The 27818-nt window shown below is 38.1% G+C and overlaps 1 protein-coding gene across 14 annotated transcripts in view; it reads left to right on the plus strand.

Annotated features, from left to right (window-relative positions):
* The window catches only part of UTRN (utrophin), a gene marked incomplete at its 5' end in the record, with an annotated part of 496387 nt that overhangs the window by 360999 nt on the left and 107570 nt on the right, over positions 1-27818 (plus strand). For all 14 annotated transcript variants that reach the window (XM_079938689.1, XM_079938693.1, XM_079938692.1 and 11 more), the window contains one exon: positions 18171-18300. In XM_079938689.1, the coding sequence (XP_079794815.1) occupies positions 18171-18300 (130 nt within the window). The remainder of the gene's footprint in view (positions 1-18170; positions 18301-27818) is intronic.

Below are 27818 nucleotides of genomic sequence, written 5' to 3' on the forward strand. Positions count from 1 at the left end.
TTCTCAGGTTACTTCTTTATCACAATAGCTATCATTTAGCACATTGTGCATGATCCAGACTACCGTTGAGGGATTTTTCTTATCAGTAAGTCAAGAGTTTCCATTTAACAGTCTGTACTTCTTTAACTTTCTGAGTTATGTATTAGATGATTTATAGGAATAGCCCAGATTTTCTGAGTATGTGTTCTCACTCACTGTTATATCCTCACTGGAAATAGTCCTTTGTAGAGGTTTGTGTTGATTCTAGATTCTAGAACATATTTTATCATAGTCTGCCTTCCAATTTATCAATGATCCAAAACTATAAGTGTTCTTAATATTATATATTATTAACGTTTGTCAAAAGCTTCATATTTAACTCTGAGAACTAAGCAGGCTAAGATGCTAGGAGATATAAATTATGGAATAGTGTTCAGAGTAAGTTTGTGGAGACGTGTGTTAGTTTCCTAAGGCCACCATAATAAAGCTCATAAACAGGTGGTTCAAACAACAGAAATTTATTTTCTCATAATTCTGGAGGCTAGAAGTTTGAAATCAAGATGTAAGCAGAGCTGGTTTCCTATAAGGGCCCTCTCCTTGGCTTGTAGATGGCCGTCTTCTCCCTGAGTCTTCACATGGTGAAGTCTTAAAACTGCTCAAAATACCCTCTTTTTATTAGGACCCCAGTCATATCGGATTAGGGCCCACCCTAATGAATGTCCTCCTTTTAACTTGATTACCTCTTGAAAAACCCTATCTCCAAATACAGTCACATTCTGTCATAAGTAACCTTCTTTCCCAACTGCCAAGAGTAATGTTTCTAATTGCTATAAATTATTACAAGGAGGGCAAATCACTATAGTTAGTACAATCAATCAGGGTAATATTTAAAGATGTGACACCTAGTAGTTTACCTTTCTTACTGAACTTTGCCAGCTATAGGCATTGTATAGTCTAACTGTAGTGGAACCTCAGCCTTGCTCATGTTCTAACCTAATTCTCTAATTTATCCTCAATCTTTTCTTAAAATCAAAATCCATTTGGGTGTACATGTGGTAGCTCTATGTTTCAGGCAAGATTTTTCTTTCCCATGTCCTTAGAGATATCTTTTCCCCTGGTCTTCTGATTTTTTTTATCAGGGAAAATCTTATGTGTGTCTGTGTGTGTGCAAATGAGTGTGTACAACTTAGAATTGTCAATTATTAGGATTGAAAGGAACCCAAGAAATAATTCAGTCCAATCCCCTTATTTATAGTGGAAGCAAATGAGAGGCATATGATTTAATGATATCTGAGTTTTCCTTCCTCCTTCCTTCACTTCCAGCAAATACTTATCATTTACTTAGTGTCTGGCAGTTTCTAAGACACCAGAAGGACACAGGTACAGAAAACAGACACAGTCCCTGTCCGCATGGAGCTTCCAGTCAGGGAGAGCCTATGTGTATAGCTCTCAAACTTACAGTTCCTATGTCTTCTCTGTGCTATGAGGAATCATTGCCAACAAGGTTTGTGGCTGAGCTGTGAACTGCACATTGCTGTCCCAAATCTCTGGTTGTCTGCCTAACCACCCATTTCTCTAATCCCCTACTTTTGTCCCTTGGTTATAATTCAGGCATGTTTTCAGTTCGTGTGCACATTTATTACCAATCTTTTTTCCTTAAGGGATTGTAGAATTCTCTTCAATTATAACATTATGTTGTAGCTTTAAACAGAACATAAAATAATTTTAAACTAATTTTTTCACAGATATGTTTAGCATTAAATGTAGCATTTAGTCTTTTTCTTTTCATTTTTTCTTTTATTACAAACTTTGTAATTTTTTTCTGACTTCTTGGTATTTAAGTCTCTGTCATAATAAATTTTAAAAAATCTTTTTAACTTCAAAGAACGCTTGCCTTATGACTTCAAAGTATATACGTAGTTAGAACAATCAAAATCAACCCTTAAGTGGTTTGATACTGATATTAGGCAAGATATTTTGTTCTCTAAAATTTTCCCGTAGAAAGAGGGGACCTTGTATTTGATTTCAAACTCATTCTCTCATTTTACAGGTGGCTGTCTGACTTACTTTGTTTTGAACCACACACTACTATTTAGGGAAGTTGAATTAATTTGACATAATCTCTCCAAGCTCAATTAGAATATCTTGAGATTACTAGATGGATTTCTTTTTAAATACGAGGCAAAGAAGTTTAACTCTGATTTGTTAATTATTCCAGGAGATATGATCACATAAATGCAAGTCTTGAATATCGTTGTACACAAGTCTTGTAAAGATCAATTTAGAAAGAGATACCATATGTTCTTCTGCTATGGACAAGACAAATACACATCTACCAGATACATCTGAAAACCACCTATGCTGATGTTACACTTAATTAACACTTAAGTTTTACATTAAAATTTTCAGTGATGTTGTTATATACAAACTAAAAAACAAGTCTATGTCTCAGAACCTTAGGTGGGTGTGGAGTTACTACATGCTGGAAAACTGTTAGACGACTCAAAAGTTGCTTCCAGTGATATCAAAATCTGTTGTCAAGGAGTCATATGAAGAATTTGAAGAAAATAATTATAAGTAGACATCTGACTACTTAACGCATATCCTCAGCAGTGTTTGTTTTCAAGTTCACTGAAAACTTTTCTTTGGTTCTTCTCACTTGGATAGTAGTGTATTATTCTCTATTCTAGGCACCTTATGTTGGCCTTGTCTGTACAGAGTGATTGAACCTAGCACATGGGCTTAGGTAGATCTGATTTCAATTCCCACTCCCCCTCCACACACTAGCACTATAAACTAGGCGTTGGGGCATATTCTCCAATCTCTGCTATCCTGTTTCTGACCATCACTATGTATAAACCACTTAGCAGAGTACAAATAGTAAGTGTTCAATAAGCAATAGCTGTTTGGGGTTATTCTTTAAACTAGGACTTATTTTATAGTATATTTTAAATTTTAGTTGCTCTGTGTCTGCATTTTGTATTTTTCCTTAGATTCACTATGTTTGGGCACTATAGGTTTTGACATCATAACATACACTTGTTGTGTTAGCCTATTGGTGCCTTAAAAAACTTAGACTCCTCAAATAATTGGATGAAGCCATTGAAGCAACAATATTTTTGAGAATTTATATGGGATAAGATATGAGCCTAGAGACTGGAAGGTGATTTATTTCTTGTTCTTAATAAAAGAAAACAGCTTATCATGGAAAGGCCAAACCCATGAGACACTTCTGCATGCACTGCCTTTAGTTAACTTATTAATGGCTAATAGGCAAATTATATATGTTTAACCATGAATCTAATTACCTTGAAAGGCAATATTTGAGTGTTTATAAGTAAAAGAACACAAATAGTATATATTATCTTACATTTGCATCTCTTTACCCTGGATCCAGTCTGCTTGCACCATCTGCAGATGGTTAAGAGACTCTGGTATCTCAGATATCGGTGTTCAGTCACCTCAGATACAAAGGGGTTGGTTTATGGGAACTCATATATTCTCAAAGTTTTCTGAGTCCCACATATATTTCTATACTCTAGTCCTTTATATGTACATCAGTGATTTAATGACACTTTTCACAACCTTTCTTTGATAATGGCAGTGCAAGTCACTTCATCATCCATCCATCCATCCACCCCCACTATTCATGGAATGACATATATGTTGCATTGATGCTGAACATACAGAGGGCAATAAGGCACAGCCTCTACTCCAGTGACATATTTTAGTCATTCCTATACCTAAGCGCTCTATGCTTGTGACTGTATCTAGAAGGAATATTATACATTTAAATGTTTAGGTGATGGCTCTGAGACTTCAAGGTCAGAGGTACTGTAAGGTCATACTTCAAAGCACCTCATCTGCTCAAACACCTAATAATTATAGATAAAATGTAAAAAAACAGAAAATCAAGCATGGCAAAATTGGGCTCCAAAATACAACAAACATTCCATAGACCAGAAACAAATCAGAAAAGCTAAGTAGTTAGCAGGGTTGATGCTTCTTGAAAAATGTAGCAGTCCTAGGCAATGAGCACGCAGAAAGCCCCACAGCAAAGGCTCAGCTCAAAAATCCACCTCATACAGTGAAGTGGGTGACTCACGGATTGGCATCTTTCCCTTCTGTTATGTAAATGTTCCAGGAACTGATATTATGAAACATCAATATGTTTTGGACCCTTAATTAAATACCTCTACTTTCTTGGATGTTTAAACCAGTGACTCAGAACATTAATAGATTTTCAGCAACAACCATAATGAATACTTTGTTCAATGTTTTAACAACCCATCACATAGGCAGACTTGTTAAAACATAATCATAATCATAAGTCAAAGTGCCTTGATGGTTGTTTGGCGTGAGACCTGGTCCACAGTAAATACTCAGTAAATGGTGGCTAATCTCATCTCACATAATTGCTGAGAATTTGTCTTGACAGTTTTGATCATTTTTGTTTTGTTTAAAACTGTCTAGGCTATATGGGTTGTTTTAATTAAACAAAACCATATTAATATCTGCTATTTACTGTCCAGCAAAACTAGCCCCCCATTACAATCTAGGGTCAACCTGTTAAATTAAACAGGAATCACCTTCCAAACTTTTTAGGTATCTGGTAAACAACACAATCATATTTTTTTTTCTCATGTAGGTACAAATTTCATCCCGTCAAATGTCAAAATAAATTACTACTTTAAAATATATAATATTTCTAATGACTTCTAGAATAAATTGATAGTTGAATTTTCCCACTTAATGACTTAAATTTGTAGTATCATTTAAAAAGTGTTTTGGAAAGTGAGGTCACTTATATGTAGCTTCACTTTCAAAAGTGTGAGATTATCATTCAATCAACGATTACTTAGAAAGCACCTATAATGCATGTAGCGTTCATTTGTAATGTTATGAATTTACTTGTCAGATACTTGTAGATAGGATAAAATTGCAGATTCAGTTTTTGCTATTCAATTTGCACTTCATTTTCATAACAATGTACCTATTAACTTAGGTAGGAGCAGTTATCAGAGCTCTGACACCCTTTCTGCTGTATAATACATATTTGACTTTAGAAAAGGAAATCACCAAGAATAACTGAAAGTGTATGATTCAGGTACAATATCTTAGGGGCTTTTCCATTCCTTCAGGGCTATTCTGTCCTTTGCTTTAAATTAAACCCAATTTAATTCCTATATTCAAACCTCATTATATAAGAATCAGGACATTTGGGCCTTAAACTGAATTGCCAAGATACATTTGCAAGCTTACTCATTAGAATAACATTGTCTTTAAAACAGCAACACTCCACCATTAAATTTAGTTTCTGTGTGTGTGTGTGTGTGTGTGTGTGTGTGTGGTTTTTCTCCCTGCTAAAGTAATCTGACACTCTGTGTGCAAACCTGAAATTTCAGTGTCTTGCTGTGTTATGAAATTACCTAATGAAAAATTGGCCTTCTTCTAAAATTGATTAAATTATTTCCCAAGTTCCCCTTCAGCCTCTGCCACTTATGTTGACTGCCTTCTTACTAAAAGCACAGCCCCCTAAGGTCTGTTAGCAAAGTCTGTGTGAAGACCTGAAGCAGCAGTTCTCTATGTGAGCCTGCACCTACCTGCCACACCTCATTCAGTTAACTGCATTTGTCTCCCAAGCCTGATATGGGTAACTGGAACCTCACCCCAAAGGGTCATAGAATGTCCGAGTTTAGAGGGAGAGGCAAGGCATCCTAATAATTGTCGGTCCCTAGTGGTGAAATTAAAGAGTAGACAACAGACGTAGGCAAGTAGAGGTCTGTAAAACCAAGCAATACAGCCCCTTGCTAATGAACTGCCTCTGGACATATTTAGCCCAGAGGCAGTTTCATTTATCTAACAGTTTATTTATTCATTCAGGAAACTTTTGAGTTGCACCTGATGTTTGCTACATACTTTGCTAGGGGCTGAGCATACATCAGTTCCTAAGATTGTTTTTGTTGTCACAGATTTCACCATCTAATGGCAGAGACAGGCTCGAAAACAAGTGACTAAAGTAGATATCAAAAGCACTGTAATGTGAGTATGAACACACAGCCAGGGAGACACAGATAAATCATGATTGTTTGTACTTGGGAAGGTTAGAAAAACTCCATAGTGCAAGTATGTAGCCTTCTAGCTGGGAAGAGACCTTGAATAAGAATTGACTAAAGAGTGTTATCAAAACTCCTGGAGGGGGCTTCCCTGGTGGCGCAGTGGTTGAGAGCCCGCCTGCCGATGCAGGGAACACGGGTTCGTGCCCCGGTCCGGGAGGATCCCACATGCTGCGGAGCGGCTGGGCCCGTGAGCCATGGCCGCTGAGCCTTCGCGTCCGGAGCCTGTGCTCCGCAACGGGAGAGACCACAACAGTGAGAGGCCCGCGTACCGCAAAAAAAAAAAAAAAACTCCTGGAGGGAAAATACTCCAAATTAGCCATGGCGTGACTTGGAGTATGCAGTAGAGCAAGAGATGTTTCTTCCCTCCCTCTTTGTTTATATGTAGAACAAGGCTGAAAGAGAAAGAAAATACAAGTTCAGGAGCTAATACGGTGCCTGATGTTACTAAACACTGAATATATTTGCTGGATGAAGGAATACATTTATGTGGGCACATATTTTTTGAAGTGTAGGGAAGAATACCATTTTATTACTGTGAGAAGCTAGAGGATTCCTTATCTTAGTTTTAGCATTCATACTTAGTATTCTGATTCAGGCATCATTTTTTATGTCAATGGGGTGGAACCAAAATGAATTTATATATTAAATGTTCATTCAGGGGCATTAACCAAAACTTTTAAAACACTATGGAGATTTAAAAAATTTTGTCTGCATACCAATGAAAAGTAAGCCTGTTTTCTTTCCCTTTTTACATGCAGCTTTATTAGTGCTATCAAATTTAACGACTCTGCTGCCCTTTTTTGCTGTCATACTGTAATGACTTCAGATCTGTATATGCTGATTTAGCCTTACAGGCAAGTTGGGGAAAAAAGTAAATTGCATTCTGACATATTCTCCTTATGTTTGTATCATTTTTTTTTCTGCTTGCATTCTCCAATAATCAGATAAGTGCCTTTTTGAAACCAGAAGCTAAGAAATCCTGCCGTACCAGCAATACCTATTTGTTACAGTTCAGATGCCTTGCATAATGGGTGTGCGTCCCATGCAGTCACGATCGCACAAGGTTCTGTTCTTTGAAGGGCCCTGCACTTGATTTAATGCTCTACTGCCGCCATCTTGAAATTCTTAGTAATATTTGGACAAGGGGCCCTGCAATTTCACTTTGCACAGCGTTCTGCAAATTATATAGCCAGAGCTGCTTGCATCAAAAAGAAAAACATTAATATATGTTTTGACATACATAAAGCAACACTTTTACAATAGCAAAAGCCTCTTAAAACTTACTGCAAGCATCTCTTTTCTCCTCAAGTAAGTAAGCTGTCCTGAGTCCCCACTCTGAGTTATATGTCCCTCATTGTAACTTGTCATGTCTCTGTTTGTTGATGTTGGCTGAGTTGTGACCATTATTTGTCCTCCCTTTCCTGTTGACTCACTAAGTGTACTTCTGCTCTGTCTTTTTACCTGACTTCTGGGATACTGCTCCATCCCAATTTTCTTCTCACCTCACTGGTAGCTCCTTCTCGGTTTCCTTTGTTAGTTCCTCCTTCTTTCCTCAGCCTCCTGAAATTGGGATGCCTCAGGGGTCAGGCCATGCCAAATTCTCTATATTGTACTTATTCCTTCCTGAACTCATCTGACCTCCTGATGAGTTTTACATGTCATCTAAATGTCAATCACTCCCAAATTTATATGTTTACATACCATCTCCACCTGGGAATCTCCAGCTTAGTATACGTCTGAACTAAATTCCTGAACCTGCCCCTCAAAACTTGTTCTCCCCAGTCTCTCTCATTTCAACTGATAGAATCCTATTCTGATTGCTGGGTAAAAGATAATCACCTTCACTCTTGTCTTTCTCGCGTATTCAGTCTGTTAGGAAATCTTGTTGGTTCTACATTCAGAACATAGAATTTGAATCTGTCTACCTCTTACCAGATGTTCAGAGCTACAATTACATCTCTGTTATTCTCGGCACAACAGCCAGAGTGTTCCTATTCAGATAAATCAGAAGCCTGTACTGACTTCCTGTGTAATTCAGAATAGAGGTTACAGTTCTCACAAGGGTCTGCAAAACCTACATCATGTGACCTACCTCCCACTGACACCTTGCTCATCTTATTCTTACTATTTTCTCTCTTATATGCTGGTTTCAGCCACACTGTGCCTTCAGTCACAGTACCATGCTGTCTTCTATGCCTGGAATGCTCTTTCCCTGGTATCCACATGGATGACTATCCATTGCTTTCAAATGTTTGCTCTGTGATACCTTCCTAGTGAAGCCTACCTAGACTTCTCTACTTGAATTGTAATTCCCATCCCAGTACTCCTAAGCTCTCTTATTTTCTTCTGCTGTTCTTTCTTCCATAGCATTTATCATCATCTAAGACAATTATTTTCTATCGTATCTTTGTCTACTTCTGGCATTCTAGATGCTCAGTTAATATTTGTTGAACATTGAGTGAATGAAATATACCCAGAAATAACAGGTCCTTTCGTATGAATGTTCCTTTTTCCGCTTTGTCTCTCTATAATCCTTTTTTATTTGTACGAAAACATATTACATTTTGAAAATATTTCTACTTTTAAATAGCTGAATCTTTAATAAAGATAATAGCTGGCAGAAATGTAAGCAACAATCTTTCCCCAAGAGCTAGAAATAACGTACTTGAAGTTGTAAGAAAATTTATCAACACCATTATACTTTATGCCTTAATATTGTAGTCAGGTAAGAGGTTACCCAAGAGGTTACCTTTTTCCTGTCTTAATACTGCCTAAATTATTCAAAACTAGAGTTGGAAGGATTTTTTTATGGGGGAAAAGAATTGGCATATTTTTTATTGTTGAGGTAGGTTTTAAAATATAGCTTATTATTTTACCCTCTTGTGCTGAGTATCACCAGATTCTCCCAGTGTTTGAGATTCCCTCTTGTGTCTAAATTTGACACCTTAAAAGCTAGATGAGTTAAGATCCCTAACAAACCTAGGGAGTGACTTAAACATATGGAGTCTCTCATTTAGTAACTACGTTGTCATGTATTACATTTATAAATAAATCTAACTTCAGAGAGGTCATTGAAGTAAAACATAATGCAAGAGTTTTATGATTGTTATAAAAAGCATGCTTCTAAAACACATTTGTAATTCTTAATAATGCTGTTCTTTAAAAGTAGTAACTTGTTCAATTATAAATGAACTTGATTCCATTTGGCATTCTTTCCTTAAAAGCATAATTTTTAATTGTGAACATAATTTATTACAGATTTTATAAAATAAAGAGCAAAATATTAGCCATAATTTTACCACTCTAAAACATCCATTTTCATTTTGGGTTATTTTCTTTTTGCATATTCACCTTTCACACAGTTTTAATAGGGTACATAGTTTTTTTCCTGTCTTTTCCACTTAGATACATGTCATATCTATTTCTTCATGTTGCTATGCAGTCATTTTCACAATAATTTTTCAAGGTTATTTAATGATCCCTAGTGTAACTATATTGTAGTGAACCTAAATATTTTCCAGGTGTTAGATGTTTAAGTTGCTTTCATTTTTTTTAATCATAAGTAATGTTATAATGAAAACTTTTGTGTTTGTAGCTCTTTTTGGATCACTTTCTTAGGACATAATCCCAAAGGCGAAATTCTTGTTTCACACAATATGAACATAGTAATGATTCTTGGTACATTGCCAATTTACTTTCCCAAATGATTGAACCAGTTTTCTGCTTCCACCAACGCATGAAAGTAAAGTTTCACTGCAACCTTGCTTACGATTTCTCATTTTTGTCCCTTTTTCCTGTGGACCTTGTATTGTTAGCATTAAAATGCCAGTATTCCATGTCAGCATGGGAGTTTAGAAAACAGTTTTAGGATGCCCAGTTTAAGTTCTCTCCCAAAAAGAAGAAAGAGGGAAAACGGGTGGCTGTGTTTGATTTAGTTGTGCCTAGAAGGATTGGAAAAAAGTCCACTGTTTGTTGGACTGATCAGTTGAAGAAATTTGATATTTATACCAAATTACTGTGAGTGATGTAATCTGGCTAACCATTTTTGCCACCACAGAGGTTTACATTGACGTTTTATTCTGGAACAAAGTGGTTCACGAAAAGACACTACATTTATTTGTTTGCCTTCTAAGAATCTGAAGTGACTTAATAGTCTTACAACACAGTTTTATGCTTACCAAACATTTTGACTTAATCTTGGAGGACCGCATAATTCTGCTTTGCTCATAATTAAATAATTTACCCCTTAGAAAAGTTAAATTCAATTGTTCCTGCTAATGGAGGTTTGGGTACTGGTTTTGTTCATCCAAAGCTGTAGATAAAACAGCTAGAACTTTCCCCCACAAATAACAGTGAATAAAGTCCGAGGAAAGAAACTCAGTCTCGGAGAAGAGCTGAGACTGATGGTAAGACTTTTGATTAGCATCATTTTTGTAGTAACTAGTTATTCTACAGCACTGAATAGTTTCAAGGTATGTTTGCATTCAGTATCTCACCTGTGAAGTTAGTAGAATGATTTTGTTATTAACCTGCAGAGAAGTTACGGGACAAATTCAAGGGCTTGTGGTGGGTAAAGGTGTGCCTAGATGGCGTGCACTGGACTGTTGACACAAGGCTGTTGGCTGCAAATCTCTATCTGGTTTTACTACACCACAAAACACTTTTTAAAAATGCCTCCTGATTCTTTCATACACAAATTCATTGAGTTTCTACTCTGTCCTCTGGGACATAGATGTGAACCTTCAGAACATTCTGGTGTAGAAGTCAGGTCTGCAAAGAAGTCAGGACAGAAATGCATGGTGAACGCTCCAGCAAAGTGGATGCCAAGCGCTGTAGTGGCAAAGAAGAAAGTGGGCTGGCTCTGCTGGGCAGGCGATGCTTATACTGATGGTGAGTTTGGTATTAGAGCTGGGTCCCTAAAGGGTCAGGGAGGGTGACCCTTGTGGATCTCTTTGACTTTGACCGGTGAGGATCAGTGAGATTGCTAAGAAAGCCCACAGATATTATGTCTTGAGAAATAACTTTTTCTGTGAAGAGCTCTAAGGAGATGACTGCTTTCCTCCCCCACTGCTCTGCTTTTTATTTCTGCAGACCAACTTTGTATGCGCTACTCCCATTTCCCAGGAGTTTCCCTTCCTTGAATCCCACACTTTCTTTCATGTCAGTTTACTCATTTCTTTATTCATTCACCCAACAGACATACCGAATGCGGAGACTAAATAATGAGAAGGAGCCAGTCTTTGGAGATGTGAAGCAAAAGCTTTCTGGATTGCAAAGGCCACGAGGCAGGAAAAGCTTGACATATTCTAGGAAAAGAAATAAAGACTTTGAGACTGGAAATTAGGGTGTGTTAGTAGTTGAGGTTCAGAGAGTAGGGAAGCTCTGGATCTTGGTAGGAAGTTGAGAATTTTTTCTAAGTGCAGCAGGAAGCCATTGGAGGGTTTTTAGCAGAAGAGCAAAAAGATGTAATTTAACAAAAAGATCATATAATTTTAATATGATCTAGAAAGTTTAAAGAAAAGTGCATCCCACTGACCTTTGCCACTTGATGTACAGACAGTGCGGATAATGGCTTTAGATTAAAGAGAGGAGAGGGGACAGTTGTGATTTAAAGAAGAGGGGATGACACCCACGTGTTGGTCGTTCTTCTCCCCCTATCTCAGTCCAGTGTGACAGGTTGCCAGCTGAGGACAGAGGGGACGGCAGGGATTCCCCCGCTCCCTCCAGGTTCTCTCAGACGCTGTGTTCATGCTAAGGGGCTTGCAGGATCCTGTGCGTCTCCATGTCAGTGCTGCGAGGAGCAGCCAGTCGTCCTGCTGTCTCCTTGGCAGCAATTCAGCCGTCACAGTGAACGACGTCACGTTCATGATGCAAATGAAGGGGAGCTGATTGACTTGTAAGACTTTCTTACTTAAGCCATGCCGGTCACTTCTTTATACCGCCTTGTCCCTTAATCCCCTGCCTTCCCATGAACTAATAGCGGGTGGGGAGAAATGTTCCCCGACCGTTCAGGAGGATCACTGAGAATCTCCCTTTAGGCATTTGAAGTTGACTAAGAAGCAATTTACTCTGCTGCCTGGCACTCATGGGAAATCAGGAGCCACTGAAGAGAAGTGGAGGGAAGGCGGGCTCTGCTGAAGGGCTTGTTGGGTTCCTAGAAACGATTGAGAATGAGAACTCTGTGATTTTACTAGTTAAATTCTGATATGCACATCAGGTCTTCATCAGTCTGACATTCCGGGGCTTCATTTCATTTAAATGAGCATGCAGGGCTTCCCTGGTGGCGCAGTGGTTCAGAGTCCACCTGCCGATGCGGGGGACATGGGTTCGTGCCCCGGTCCGGGAGGATCCCACATGCCGCAGAGCGGCTGGGCCCGTGAGCCATGGCCGCTGAGCCTGTGCGTCCGGAGCCTGTGCGTCCGGAGCCTGTGCTCCGCAACAGGAGAGACCACAACAGTGAGAGGCCCGTGTACCGCCAAAAAAAAAAAAGAGCATGCAGAAGCTACCTAATAGGGAAAACAATGAGGGACTAAATTACCTTACCTGTTATTCTGTTTTCCTGAATTGCTCTTCCCCTAATTACCTTTAATCTGATTCCAAGTTCTTTTTCAAAACACACTTTACACATTTTTGAGAGGGTTGCTTGCTGTCCCCTCCACCTCCGTCCCTCTTCTGTGTCTTTCCTCAGTGCCCTATTTATACAGCTCTCAAAGACGGGTGGCATTACCACTTTCTCACTAGCACTATTCTCTCTCTTTATAAGTTCCTTAAGAGTTCGAATCATAGGCTTATTAATTGCTGTCTTCTCTTGTGCCTGGCGTATTTCTTTATAGACTGTATGGATTTAATATGAGTTTTGAAATTCTCATTTTGGTGGAAACGTTTGTTGGAAAATTCTATTATACACTCTCATGCCACCTTGGGATGGCAGGGAAATCGAATATTATGGCCATGGGACAGTCATTGTTCCCTCCATTTATTATTCTTGACTCTTGAGGTAGCTGAGTCTCTGTCCCTTTATATTAAACACCTTAGAGCACGCAACTTTTAAAGTACAATTTTCAATTTTATTTTTTGAAATTATTCTGTATCTGTTTCTTGTTACAGCTGATCGTGGGTCTTTTAGGCCCAAGCTTCATTTATGTGTGTTTGTCTGGGAGGGACATTAGGATCTTTCCACCTATGTAGTAGAATAGAAAGTGCATAAGCTTTGTGACAGGTTGCCACACGGAGAACTTTTAGGTTGATGGCCAAGCTTGAGTCAGCAAGATAGCCAGATATCTGCTGTATGAAGAAGTATGTGGTTACCAGGTACCTCTCCTAACAACCATAAAGCGTTTTTTCCCCTCTGACTTTCATGATATAAAATATTTTTACAGAAGTAGTTACCCTTGTCATCCACTCATTCAGCTCTGACAGTGCCAGCCTGCTAAGCCTGGCCAACACTCCCCTCAGGACCTTTGCAATTATAGCTCCCTTTGCCTGGATTGCTCTTTTGCCACCCTCCCTCTTATGGCTGGCTCCCTCACTTCCTTCAGATCTTTCTTCAAAGATCACTGTTTTGAGATGCCTTCATGAGAACTTATCTAAAATATTACTAAGTCCATGGGGCAATATTACCCACCCAACCCTCCCTTTCCCACGTATCCTGTGTGGCCGATTGCTAAAATAATGAAACTTGCTCTCTATGTCCAAAACTCCATGCAAAGGGACATTGTGGTTCCCTTCATCAAGAGATGAACTATATTTTTCCATTCTCTTGAATCTGTGCTGACCTTATGACTTGCTTCAAATGATGGAATGTGATGGAAGTGATGTGCAGATTCTAGAGTTGTGCTGTCTGATACGGGAACCCTTGCCACATGTGACCATTTCTACTTAATCAGTTACAATTAGATAAAATTTAAAATTCAGTTCCTTAGTTGTACCAGTCATATTTCAGGTACATACCAAACAGCCACACACAACTAGTGTTGCCATATTGACCTGCATAGTTGTAGAACATTTCCATCGTTAGAAAGTTTTTTTTTTTGGACAGAGCTGTTGTAGAGCTAATGCCTTAAAAGATCTTGCAGTTTTCACTCTGCCCTCTGAGAACACCAATCATCATGTTGAAGAAGCCCAGTCCAGCCTATTGGACAATTTGAGACCATATAGAGGGAAACCGAGGTGCTCTAGCTAATAGCCAGCAGTAATTTCCAGGCATGTGAGTGAGACCATCTTGGACTTCTATTCCCATTCAAGTCACAGATGATTACAGCCTTAGGAGTAATCCCCCATGGCAGTGGCAGAAGAGCTGGTCAAATTGCCAGGCCACAGAATCATGGAAAATAAATTGTCATTGTTTTAAGCCAATATGTTTTGGATGGATTTGACACAATAGTAATAACAGTTACCACCTTCAATCTAATGACTGCATTCATTTTGAAACTATGCCCTATGCAGTTACCTCATGAATTAGGATATGGAAAAACGAGGGAAGATGAAGTATCACCCCTTTCAGTGAGATCAGTTCCTTGTTTAGGGAGAGAAAAGGATATTTGCTATTACTAAAATAATGACCCACAGCAAACTGAAATACTTAGTACTTACTAGCTGAATTAGATGATAGGAGAAAATTAACTTTGCATCAAAAATTATTTACCAATAATTTTCAAACTAGTTCAAATAATCCAGAGCTAACTGGAATCCAATAATTATTCCATTTTAGGATAATCAGATTTGGGGGACTTTGGTATATTTTGCTTGGTTATAATTTAAAATCATAAATAGTATTTAATTCTGAAAGCATGTCTTCTTTTATTCACTGTTCCTCAAGCGTTTATTGAGTACTTTCTGTATATGTCTAGACAGGCACTGAGAATTTTGAATGATTAAGAGGTGAGCCTCCCCTGGAAGAACTGACAGTATAATGGAGGGGACAGAGGCATGGTCTCAAAATATATTATGATGAGCTGTGTTAAAGAAATAGGATGTGCTCTGGGAACACTGAGGTGGGAACATACGAAATATACAAGATGAGCTTTTACCTTGCAGATGAGGGGGGATAGAGGTTAGTAAATAAACAGAGTGCCTAGAGGACATTTTTGGGAAAAAGAGCAGAATTATTTTATTTTAATAACTTTATTGAGAGATTATTCACATAACATGAAATTCACTCTATTAAAGTGATCAGTTCAGTGGCTTTTAGTATATTCAGAGCTGTACCACCATCATCACTATCTATGATAGTTTTGGAACATTTTCATTACCCCCCAGAGAAGCCTGACCCATGAGCACGTACCTGTTCTTCCCTCAACCTCCCATCCCTGAGCAGTCACCAATCTACTTTCTGTCTCTAGACACTCACCTATTTGGACATTTCATAGTAGTGGGTTTTTGTGTGTGGCTTCTTTCACTTAGCATAATGTTTTCAAGATTCAACCATGTTGTAACATGTATCACTATTTCATTCATTTTTGTTGCTGAGTAAGATCCCATTGTGTGGATATACAACATTTTGTTTATCCATTCACCAGTTGATGGTGACTTTTTTTTTTTTGGCCGCACCGTGTGGCATGCGGGATCTTAGTTCCCTGATCAGGGATGGAACCCATGCCCTCAGCAACGGAAGCGTGGAGTCTTAACCACTGGACCACCAGGGAAGTCCCCATTGACCAGCTGATGGATGTGTTTGGGTTGTGTCCACATTTTGGCTGTTATGAATAATATTGCTATGAACATTCATGTACAAGTTTTTATGTGAACATATGCTTTTAGTTCTCTTAGGTATATACCTAAGAGTGGTATTGCTGGGTAATATGATAACTATGTTTAACATTTTTAGGCATTTCCAAATTGTTTTTCAAAGTGGATGCACCATTTTAAGCATTCCAACAACGGTGTATGAAGGTTCCAACTTCTTCACATCCTTGCCAATACTTGTTATTGCCTGAGAACAGAATTGTTTTGAATGAAAATATAAAGTCACTAAAATGGAAAAAATTCCAATTAGATCATGTTATACTCATTTAAGACCGCCCAGATATAAGTCATGTGATATTAGAACCTAAATCTGAATGATACTTTGTAACTCTGTGTACAAAACAACTCTGTTGGAGTCTAATTATCTTATCATTAATGTTCACCAGGTGCTTAGGAAATGCTGATTTTCTTTTATATCTAATTGAGAGGTAAAGGACAGTGAAATGATTATATGTGTAGTGCTGTTGAAAGTTAAACCCATTTCTGACATGCAATTAAATATAATTGAAATAGAACAAATTGGATAACAAAATTAAATTTGCGAAGTAGAGTATGAACAGATATTAAATGTATGCTGTCCTCTGGGATATTTGGGTGGTGAGTTGGCATTAGAGCTCGAGCCCCATATTTTTACTTCCTCTGCGTAGTTCCCACCTGCCCACACTTGCCTCCTCTACTTCCCTACCTCAGCGTCTCCAAGGAGTTTAGGAGACATTCCCCCGCCAACACGCTGTGCAGAGAGGATTGTTTTATGAAGCGCTGGGGTTCAGTGTGGTTAGGAAGGAAAATAGGTTCTCCAGACCTGTGGGGCTTTCTCTCAGACTCAGACTTTTTTTGTGGCCATGCCACGTGGCATGCAGGATCTTAGTTCCCTGACCAGGGTTCGAACCCGTGACCCCTGCAGTGGACATTCTGAGTTCCAATCAGTGGACCGCTGGGGAAGTCCCCAGACTTGTTTTTTAATGACTATCAGAGACCTGACAATGATACTGTAAACAAACAAAAATATATGTCTGACAGCCCCCATCACCACCATCTTGTCCAGCTCTTCAGTGACTTTCCAGCACCCAGTATTTGTTAAGTCTCAGGTGCGCAGGACACAGTCACTGTCATGCCATTTCTCTCTACTCCTTGCCTGCTCTTCTCATCCCTCCCCACCTGTGATGGTCTCTTTCAACTTCATTACCAGTGTTTTTCTGTTGTTCAGTTTTAGTTTTTTTATGTAAGATTATTCTGATATTTCTAGAAATTAAAAATTTTTGCTTTTTATTTACTGTGGAAGATGAGATATAGCCTCCAAATACCCTGTCATCCCAACATATATCAAATGCTGTTAAAAAAGTACTTATGCTCAGAAGGACTTTGTTGATTCTAAAATACTATCAGAGTGTAATATTTTAGAAAATGAAAAGTTGAGTTTTCATAATGCATTGCCGAGGAACTGTATTAAAAGCAAAATATTAGAGCCAGTAGGTGTTTATGTACATAATTTAAGAGGTAACAATATTAAGAGCAATTCTGATTTAGCTACAGTATTAAAATAGCACATGAGAAAGTCTTCATTTACTCTTACCTTGCAGTAGTCACTAGACGAGTTTTGTTGTTTTTAAACCCTAGTCAATTAAGTCTTAATCACCAAACATTTTATAGGAGCAGAGGTGAAAGTTTGACCCTACTTAAAACCACAGAAGTACTAAAGACAAACTATTCTGAGACTTATAGATTTGCATGAAAAAGTCACAAGGGGAGAACTGTAATTGCCTCAGCATGAGAGATGGAATATATTTTAAGATAATTGGAGACTGTCTTTTAAGTGTTCTCTTTGGTTTAGTTTTGATTTCATGTACTTTAATTTGTTTCTATCTCTTAATTTTTTTCTTAATATATTCCAAAGAATGTAAAACACTTCTGAGGATCTCATTACAACTTGTGAAATCGCCTCTAGCTCTACCACTGGATGTAATTTTTTTGGTCAGTCTTATAAGAAAAAAGTGTCTTAGATTTAGCAGTCTGACGGTAGTGATAACCCTAAAAGTACATTTTGTGTAAGATCAAATATACTGTAGCAATTTCCCTTAGGTGCATATTGTAAATTTTGGAGGTTCTGATGTTTTTTTTCCATATACGTTCTAGAGGAATCATCTTTTTGCTTTTATTCATGTTTCATCATTCATACGTGTAAAATTTACATTTTTACTGCTAACCTCGCTAACATGCTGGTGATGAGACATTCCCTTGACAAATGTGATCAGAAGTGGTCTAACTGAAGATGTTCCATGACTTGAACACATTAGGTTACAAATTCAACTTTTGCTTCTCTTTGCAAAGGCACTGAGACGTGAGTTAAAGGAGAAAGAGTATTCTGTCCTGAATGCTATAGACCAAGCTCGAGTTTTCCTGGCTGATCAACCAATTGAGGCCCCTGAAGAACCAAGAAGAAACCTACAATCAAAAACAGGTGAGACTGATTTCTTTCTACATCATAAAAACACATGTGAGGAGAACAAAACACCAGAATCGACAAGAGAATTTTCTTACAGCATATCAGGACCTGATATTTTAAAATGTCTTACAGAATTTCAGGATCTAGTATTAAAATTTTTCTTCTAAGTATTACTTTAGTCAAATATGTCATTTTGAACAAATATTTAGATTCTTAAATTAAAAAATAAAATGGCTGTATACTTCAGTATCATTACTTTGAAGGGGAATTAACTGCAGAAAAATACTTGGTTAAAAAGCATAGTGTAACTAAAAATAATTTCTTTAAGAAATAAAAATTTATATTTCTTATATTTAAACTACATGATAAATAATTGTAAGTAGAAGAATGATATTTAAAATACAAGAGTAAACATAAATTATTTAAGTATCTAGAAGGTAAGATTATTTAACTTCTCTTTTTCAAGATTACTTTTTAAAATAAGACACCAAAGCCCCTTTCTTTTACAAGCAGACAACAGAATTTCTTTAATTTAAACATAACAACCTATAATATTTATGTACTTTGGCTTAAAGCTGAAACAGTATCTACCTTACTAGCAGATAGCAATAAATCACATGGTAGATTTAAGAGATGAATTTGGAGGCCAACGTATATCTTTATTTTGATTTTTCACTTATGGCATAAAAGCATTCTGATGCATTTTAAAAAATAAACATGCCATTCAAAATATTTTCTCATCATTCACTTTCCATAGTAAAACCAGACCTGAAAGACTACCTCATGCTATGTCCAGCAGTGTAATTCATGAGCATTTATTACTTGTAAGGGAAGTATGGTTGGAAAATGCTTTGACTGTAGCTGGAACTGGATCAGACATTTGGAAAGTAGCCGTTTTCCTCCTCAGCCTTTCTCAGGGAAGCTCTACTTCAATCGGAGTCAATTTCCCATCAGGATCATGATTTTCTTGACCCTTTGTGTGTGTGTGTGTGTGTATACAGAGACACAGCATACTCATCATCTCTTCCAGCGTTGGTTTTTATTTTCTGCTGGCAGTGTCACTGTTTTTCTAGTCAGCCTTCGGGGGACCTAAGTCACTGTTGAGGCTCCGCCTCTCTCAGTCTGCAAATCACTCATGATTGTTACTTCTGTCTTTGGAGACTTATGCCTCCTGCATTATACATGTATTGTATACACACACGGACATACGTGTGCACACAACATGCACACAGCTACATAGTAGGTTGTTGAATGACTTGTACGCTGAGCACACTCGGGTGTGGGTAGGAGGTCATTAGCTGGGACAGGATCACTGGAAGCAGCAGCCCAGAGAGAGGGGCAGAACGGCTGTGTGTCAGGGGAAGTCAGCAGAGCTGGGGGCAGGGGAGGTGGGGGCAGGGGCTGTGCCTGGACAGGGGGTAGGAGTGAGGGACTTGTACGCGCTGTCTGGTGCAGATTACAAGGCCCTGGAAAGTTGGACAGAGCATTTCGACTTAAATACAGCAAGAAAAAGGCGCTATTTCACTGGGTTTTTTTTCTTTTAAGCTTGGAAGAAAAATAAGTTGTTCACTTGTCTCGCCTTATCCAATTTAAAGTCTACTTTAAATCTGCTTGTCTCATGTCCTTGTTTTTCAGAGAATAGAGGAAACGTAAGCTATTTCATAGCAGTAAAAAAGTGTTATATCACTAGAGTTTCACTTTGCTATAAATTTTCTTCCTTAGTGGTTAGTCAGTTTAAGGGGTAAAAACATATGGCTTTTGAGTCCTTATTTTGCTGTTACATCAGGACATTTTTAAGACCTATTTTCACATACTATATTTGTGAGGCAAGAAAAAAAGTCACGTCAGTTTAACTTTATGATTTTTTTGTTTTGGAGTGTTTTTTGTTTGTTTGTTTACAATTAGCCATTTTCACACTTTCTCCTTTCCTGATATTATTTTGTGTAATGTTGGCTGACTTTAGCTGTTGTTGAAAGTAAATAAAAGAAAATTATCCGTAATAGCTTTTATACTTTGTTGTTTACCATGACTTACGAACAACTGCTATCAGTAATAGTGTTTGAACATTAGTTATCTTGTGTGATGCTACTCAAAGTACTCAATGTTGGAGGGACTAGAGCAGGGAGAAATTGTATAATGATTTTTTGGTTCTATTTAATAAGCATTTATTGAGTATGCTATGCGTAATGTGCCAAAGGACACACCAAGGTGAATCCATCTTTGTTTTTAAGTAACTGTTCCAGAAAATACTTCTTGCCATGATTTTTCTCTCCCAAAGCCTTTTCTCCTGGCTCCTTTTTTTTTCTGTTATCAATTATCTGATAGTGTCATATGTGTATATATGCATTTTATGATAGCTTATGGAGTTTTATTTTATTACTGCATAGCACAGGATGAGTTGCTCTCAGGCATCTTTTAATTGATAAATGCTGTTGAAAACAAGCAAACTAATTATTGCAACCAAGTGATCAGTTGCTGACAAAGAATTTTATCAGGTATGCTCTGCTAGATATTTTCTTTTTTCCCCCCAGTTTTATTGAGATATAATTGACATAATATTGTACAAGTTTAAGGTGTACAACATAATAATTTGATATTTGTATATATTGTGAAATGATCACCACAGTAAGTCTAGTTAACATCTATCACCTCACATAATTACAATTTTTTTCCCTTGTGATGAGAACTTTTAAGATCTACTCTCCTAGCAACTTTCAAGTATGTATATTTTAAACATTTAAAAATCATTACTAATATTAACTGCCCTATTTCAGCCCCTTACCATCTTTTGCTAGGACTTTTCAGTACTTTTTTTTTTTTTTTGGCCGCTCCGTGTGACTCGTGGGGTCTTAGTTCCCTGACTAATGATTGAACTCACGCCCTTGGCAGTGAAAGTGTGGAGTCCTAACCACTGGACCGTCAGGGAATTCCCTCAGTACTTTTGTGTGTGTGTGTGTGTGTGTGTGTGTGTGTACATCTTTTTAAATTTAATTTAATTTTATTTTTTTATACAGCAGGTTATTAGTTATCCATTTTACAATCCCAATCCCAATCTCCCAATTCATCCCCCCGACTTTCCCCCCTTGGTGTCCATACGTTTGTTCTCTACATCTGTGTCTCTATTTCTGCCCTGCAAACCGGTTCATCTGTACCATCTTTTTAGATTCCACATATAGGCGTTAATATACGATATTTGTTTTTCTCTTTCTGACTTACTTCACTCTGTATGACAGTCTCTAGATCCATCCACGTCTCTACAAATGACCCAATTTCATTCCTTGTTATGGCTGAGTAATATTCCATTGCATATATGTGCCACATCTTCTTTATCCATTCATCTGTCGATGGGTATTTAGGTTGCTTCGCAGTACTTTCTTAATTGGTGTCCCTGCATCAACATAAATAGATGCTACAGTGATACATCTAAAACACAAAACTGGCATCTGAAAACCACGGGTAGTCACTGAAATGGGATCTGAGCTCCTTTACCTGCCATACAAGGCTGCACAGTGCTTTGGCCTCAGCTTTCCAGTGCGGCAGCATCTCATGCTTCTCTCTGCTCCAAACTAATGTCCGTTTGACACCCACCAGCTTCTCGTGATGTTCTGCAGGTAATGGTCTTCTTAACTTTATTCTGTTGTCTTTTCTGGTTTTTTTCTGCCCATAGGTCCCTCCTACCTGATCTCCAACTCCTTCCTCCTTTGCCTGCCCAGCCCCTGCTCATTCTGTCCCACTCCCTGCAGGCTTTGTTTCTTCCTGGACCGATTCCTCTCCCAGCTCTCCTCCTTGCCTCCCTGGTACCCTGTCATCTTTCTGACTATATTATTAATTTCTGTATCTGAAGCTCAGCCCTGCCCTTGCTTACTGACCTTTCTCAGTTACTGAGAATCTGAAAGAATGTGAACAATTATCTGAGCAGCCAAGATAGATATTATGTAGAAAATATAGTGAAGATCTTATTAGCTCTTAGAAAAACCACCCTCTCCGAGGTATTAACTCTTACTTTAGATACTGTTGTAAGTAGTTTAACTTGTTTTCCAGTGAATTATGGGTATGTAGCAAGATGGAAATGACAGGACACGGGAAAAGGATGACAGTGAGAAATGACTTCAAGAAGTCTGACAGCAATGAGGAGAAAGAAAATTATAAAAAGGATACTTGGAGATTCTAAAATAAAACAGAATAGTCTTTGGGGCCTTTTACAATAAAAGAAAAGCTGAAGCTATGAATTGTAGTTTGTTTATTTTTGAAGACAGAATATAATTCAGTTAAGAGAAGGCGTAGGAGTTTATACTATATTTTAGTGAATTCCCTTCCAAAATGGCAACCGTAAAAAAAAAAAAAATCAGGTTAAATGAATAAATGTAGCTGTCTGGACCACTCAGCTACCCAGAATTACTCACTCTGCTTATAAATGGTTATTAAGTCAGTATAATTTTTAATCGGACTAAAATTACCTGAATCATTACAGAAATTTTACAAAGTTCACAACTTTGTCAGTAGTTCCCTTATCTTGAGTGATATGGAACTACTTAATTGGATTTCAATTGTGTCACGTCAGTGTATAATATTTCCTCTTGGGCTTCCCTGGTGGCGCAGTTGTTGAGAGTCCGCCTGCCGATGCAGGGGACACGGATTCGTGCCCCGGTCCTGGAGGATCCCACATGCCGCGGAGCGGCTGGGCCCGTGAGCCATGGCCGCTGAGCCTGCGCGTCCGGAGCCTGTGCTCCTCAACGGGAGAGGCCACAACAGTGAGAGGCCCGCGTACCGCAAAAAAAAAAATTTTCCTCTTAGTGAAGTTGAATTGTTTCTCATTTGATTTTAACCACGTGGTTTATATCTGTTAAGAAGTAAAATAGTGGAACAACAAAGGTCTCATCATTATTCACGTTGTTCTTTGTATTTGTACTTCTCAAACCACTTTTGTGTTCTCCTAACTATCTCAATGAGTTGAGCAGATCATACAGTGTGCCTTTTTAAAAAAAATTTAAATAAAAATACAAAGGCTAAGAAAATATTGTGGTGCCGACCAAGGTTATCAGCTAATGTAGGGTAGATCAAGGGACAGAGCACTAAGCTTCTATGGTGGTGACTCTCCTTAACCCCTGGTTTTTTGGCTGGCTTTCAACTCATCCCTTCATTTTTATCTCCTCTCTCTTTCTCTCTGCTCACTGGCCACTGACCTCCTAGCTCCTTCTTGACTTTCAGTGTCTAGAGCCTCTTAACCCTGCACAAATGTTTCTTGGCTTCTTCCTTGTTCACCCAACCTCCCTGCTGTTCTCAGTCCCAGATTTGAATTCCTTTGAAAACCACACAGCTGCATAGTGAAAGTAGATGTGCAAGACAGCCCGAACACGTCTTGAGGTAGTCAGGGAATACATGTGCCTTCTCACATGTTCGTTACCTGCAGCTTAGGTTAAAAGTCAAAATTGCACGGGGGAGTTAGAGCTTTATGTCTACGTCCCCCTCTCTGCTACACACACAGATGCAGGCAGGTGTGTATGCAGATGTGCATGCACACACACATTTTATGAGTTGAGGCTATGGTATCGATTACTAAATTAACACTTTAATAAGACATTTCACCTCTAACAGTGTTTAGAAAATTATACAAATCATTGTATATGTGGGTATAGAAAAGCTATTTTCCTCTGCTCAGGTTTTAATTTTAAGACAAAAAAAGATTGCATTTTTTGGTTCATAAATTTCCTCTTGAGTCTTCTTTAAAATTTATTCCAGTCAAGGCATTACTATTACTACAACTATTATTTTACTGCAGACTGTCTGAACGTTATTTCTTTTTCAGCCTGGTGAAGTTACTTAATTTATTTTGTTTCATTTAAATGACAGAGGAAAAATAAAGCAGCTATCGCTTTAGTGTGTTCATAGTTGTGTGTAGTGTCTATAGTTGTGTATGTGTATTGTTTATTCGTACACAGCTTTTTATGGTTGTATACGATTGTACCTGTGCTTAATGGCTAATAATAAACATTTCAGATAAAAAAGTGTGTATGGATTAGTGTTCTTCCTCTTTGGTCTTTGACAGCTGTGTGTGTATTTAGTAGTAGTTAATATTTTAACTCAGAATATACTGTTTTCTTTTAATTATTAAATGCTTCATAATATTTTAGAAAGCCAGGTAGTATTTTTCACCTATGTGAAACCTCATATATTTTATGATACAACAAAGAAGTACTAAATGACATTTTTCAGTCTACTATGTCAGTCCATTTTGTGGCAGTATTAGCAAACTTGTGCAAATAAAACTTCATGATCATTAAATGAGTGAAAAGGTGAAATTATCCTAGACTTTAGAAATTACTTTTATATTGATTCTCAGTATAACGTAAGGTTACATAAAAAAGATGGCAATAATTATTTCCTTGCATCTCATAAAATGAGGCCAAATTACACATAACCTAACCTAAGTAATTAGGTAGTAAAACTCATGGGTGTTTTTCCTCAGGGCATTTTTTGTTTTCCTAATAACTGCTTTATTAATTAGAACCCCATTCATTGTAAATGACAGACAGCCAGCTTCCGTAAGTGTAGGCACATGGGCGAATGTATTGGCGCCCATAGCCAAATTACAGTGAGGGCAAGGACCCAGCTGGCCACAGGAATCTAAATGGCAGTCAGAGACTTTCTCCATGTCTTCCTTTCTGCCTCTCTCCACAAGTTTTCATTTTCTTTGCTTTCCTATGACCTTATACCTCACAACCACATACCAGGGAGGGAAAACCCTTCTTTAGATCCAGCACATTCCAAAAGAGAGCAACAACTCACTCAGCTTGAGTAACATGGAGCTCAGGGTCTTCTGGGATTGGCAGACCCCCTTTATAAGCATCATGTTAGATGGAGGAGGAATCAATGCCCAAAAAGGAAGGGAGAAGAGAGAAATGTTAGTCAACATAGATGTTCACAACAAATCAACATTTATCAGGGTCCTACAGTGTTCCAGGCACCGTTTCCTTTAATTCTCATAACAACTCTTTGAGTTATGAGTACTGTTACCACCCATTTGACAGATGAAGAAACTGAGACTTTGAGATGTTTGGATGCCTACTGTCACCCATGTGACAGAGCTGAAACACCAACTCAGGCTTGTCACAACCCTTGATGCCCTGAACCATCATAGCATACTATCTTAACTACCCCAATAATCAAAAAACTTCTAGATAATCAGTAAAAATAAGATTTTGCTTTCTATATTCTTCTACTTATAAAAATTCCATGCAGTAATTAATATGCTTTTCCCTTCATTCTTACTTTTCCTCTTCTGAAATATTAGGCTGCTTAATAGAATGACATACCAGTTCACTGATTTCCTAGCACCAAGGGAGAAGGTGTTTAGGCAATATTAGACTTTGTCTTTTTAATTTTCATAAAAATACTTGAAGGAATAATAATTGCTTTCAGGCCTATAGACCAAGGCAATAATTTAATTAGCTTCGTAAGTCCAAATTAGATTAGTAAAGTTATAATGCATGAAAAGACACAGAAAAATATGTTACTTTCATTTCCAGTGTTAACTACAGAGATCCAGTGTGATCCTTCCCATTTTAAGGCTCCATAATGTATGAATGGATGTAATGAATCCAGTCTTCAACTTTCCTAAAATATAATGAGCCGGCTGAGTAAGCGTATTGATTGGATAAAAATTTCAAAAACTTGTTTGCATGCTAATGAATACCATCATAGTGAAATTCAATTTAAATAAATCAACATTCTTGATGAAGAATTATATGATAATAAAAGTTAGTTTGATGGACACAGCATTTTAAATTAATTGTTTACCATCTGTTATGGTCTCTAATCACCATTACAGCCATCCATAAATCACATGTGCCTCGTAAGAAAAGATGACAATAATTTACATGTATGTATTTTATTGAAATCAACATCCGGAGTGTCACTCTGATTTAAACATAAAGCACAGGAGGAGACTAAACGCTTTCAGTGTGATGTGTTCCTCTTTTCCTGTTGTTACTTTTCCTCTTGAGAGCTGGAGTCTTCACGAGTGAGTTGGAGGGTTTGCTATCTTTTAAAAAGTATAATCCTAGCCAAGGCATAAATTCTCCACTTTAAACTTCTCACTTATTTTGGCAGTACATAAACCTAAGACATGCCTAACTTCTTTCATAAGAATGGCTAAGCTTGAATAGAAAGCCCAGGACTTCTTTTTTTTTTTTTTTTTTTTTGTGGTACGCAGGCCTCTCACTGCTGTGGCCTCTCTCGTTGCGGAGCACAGGCTCCGGACGCGCAGGCTCAGCGGCCATGGCTCACGGGCCCAGCCGCTCCGCGGCATGTGGGACCTTCCCGGACCGGGGCACGAACCCGTGTCCCCTGCATCGGCAGGCGGACTCTCAACCACTGCGCCACCAGGGAAGCCCCCAGGACTTCTTTTGTACGTTGATGGATCATTAGCGGCTATGTTCCTCAGGGAAGCAGCCTGGGGAGGGATGGGCAGTGGTGTGGCCAGAAATGTGAGACTTTTAATTGAAGAGCTCTGTCCTTTGATCTTAAAGGTGAATTTTTTTTTATCAAAACAAAGATATTGAACATAGATCTATTTATTCATTTGACCAGTACTTATTGAATGCCTACCATGTGCCAGGTAGTATTCTAGATATGGGGAGACAGCAGTGAACAAAACATATCCTTGCCCACCTGGCACTTACATTCCCAACTTCTATTCTCCCCTCTCAGAACCACCAGTGACCTGTCTGCTGCTGTCCAGCACTCAAAACTGACTTGAATAAATTATAAAACTGCCATTAGTGTGAGGAAATTCAGGGAATATTGCATTACAGAAAATGGATCTCATGTGGCTTAGCTAGTTCTGTTCCATGGCCTTTCTGCTGTTCCTCCCTTTTTCCTTGGAGGTTGACCTTCTTAATGGTCTCTTCATGCTTCATCCTTAGCTCAATGCTGGGGTTTTTTACTTTGGCCCACTTTATAGGAAGAGTAAAACATTAAAGGATTCAGACTCTAGCTCAACCTTGATTGACTTCTGGTCAGAAGTGCTGGTTATCTCTGTCCATGGTGTGGTGTATATTCCTGTTCTCTCCATCCATCCCACCTCCACCCATAACCCCCATTAATACCTTATATTTTGGTATTTGTGGAAGATGTTCCCTAAATCTCTTTACTTTGGAGTTCTTGCTTTTCCCTAAATGTATCTGTCCACGATCTTTTTTTTTCCCTTAAGGGTTTGACAAGTTCGTTGGCAGCATGGCTGGATCCTTACCGTCTTTATCATATTCCCACTGAAAGATTTAGGCTACACATTATCAGGTTAATGTACTTTGGGTAGCCTGTTACTATTGTCATCTTTATAATTTATTAGATGAAAATAATTAGAAATATTGTAGTAATCAGCTGATGGCACTTGATGGTGTACTTTTAATCTGGTTCCTAATGAATTGTCACCAGTTATCATACAGTATAGGAAGTGGGCAGGGTCCTCTTCAACACTGATCATTTCAGACAGATTAAGTTGATCTTAACCATGTAATCAGAAAATTTGAGGA

Source organism: Stenella coeruleoalba (genome assembly GCF_951394435.1).
Source record: "Stenella coeruleoalba genome assembly, chromosome: 12".
Classification (NCBI taxonomy): domain Eukaryota; kingdom Metazoa; phylum Chordata; class Mammalia; order Artiodactyla; family Delphinidae; genus Stenella; species Stenella coeruleoalba.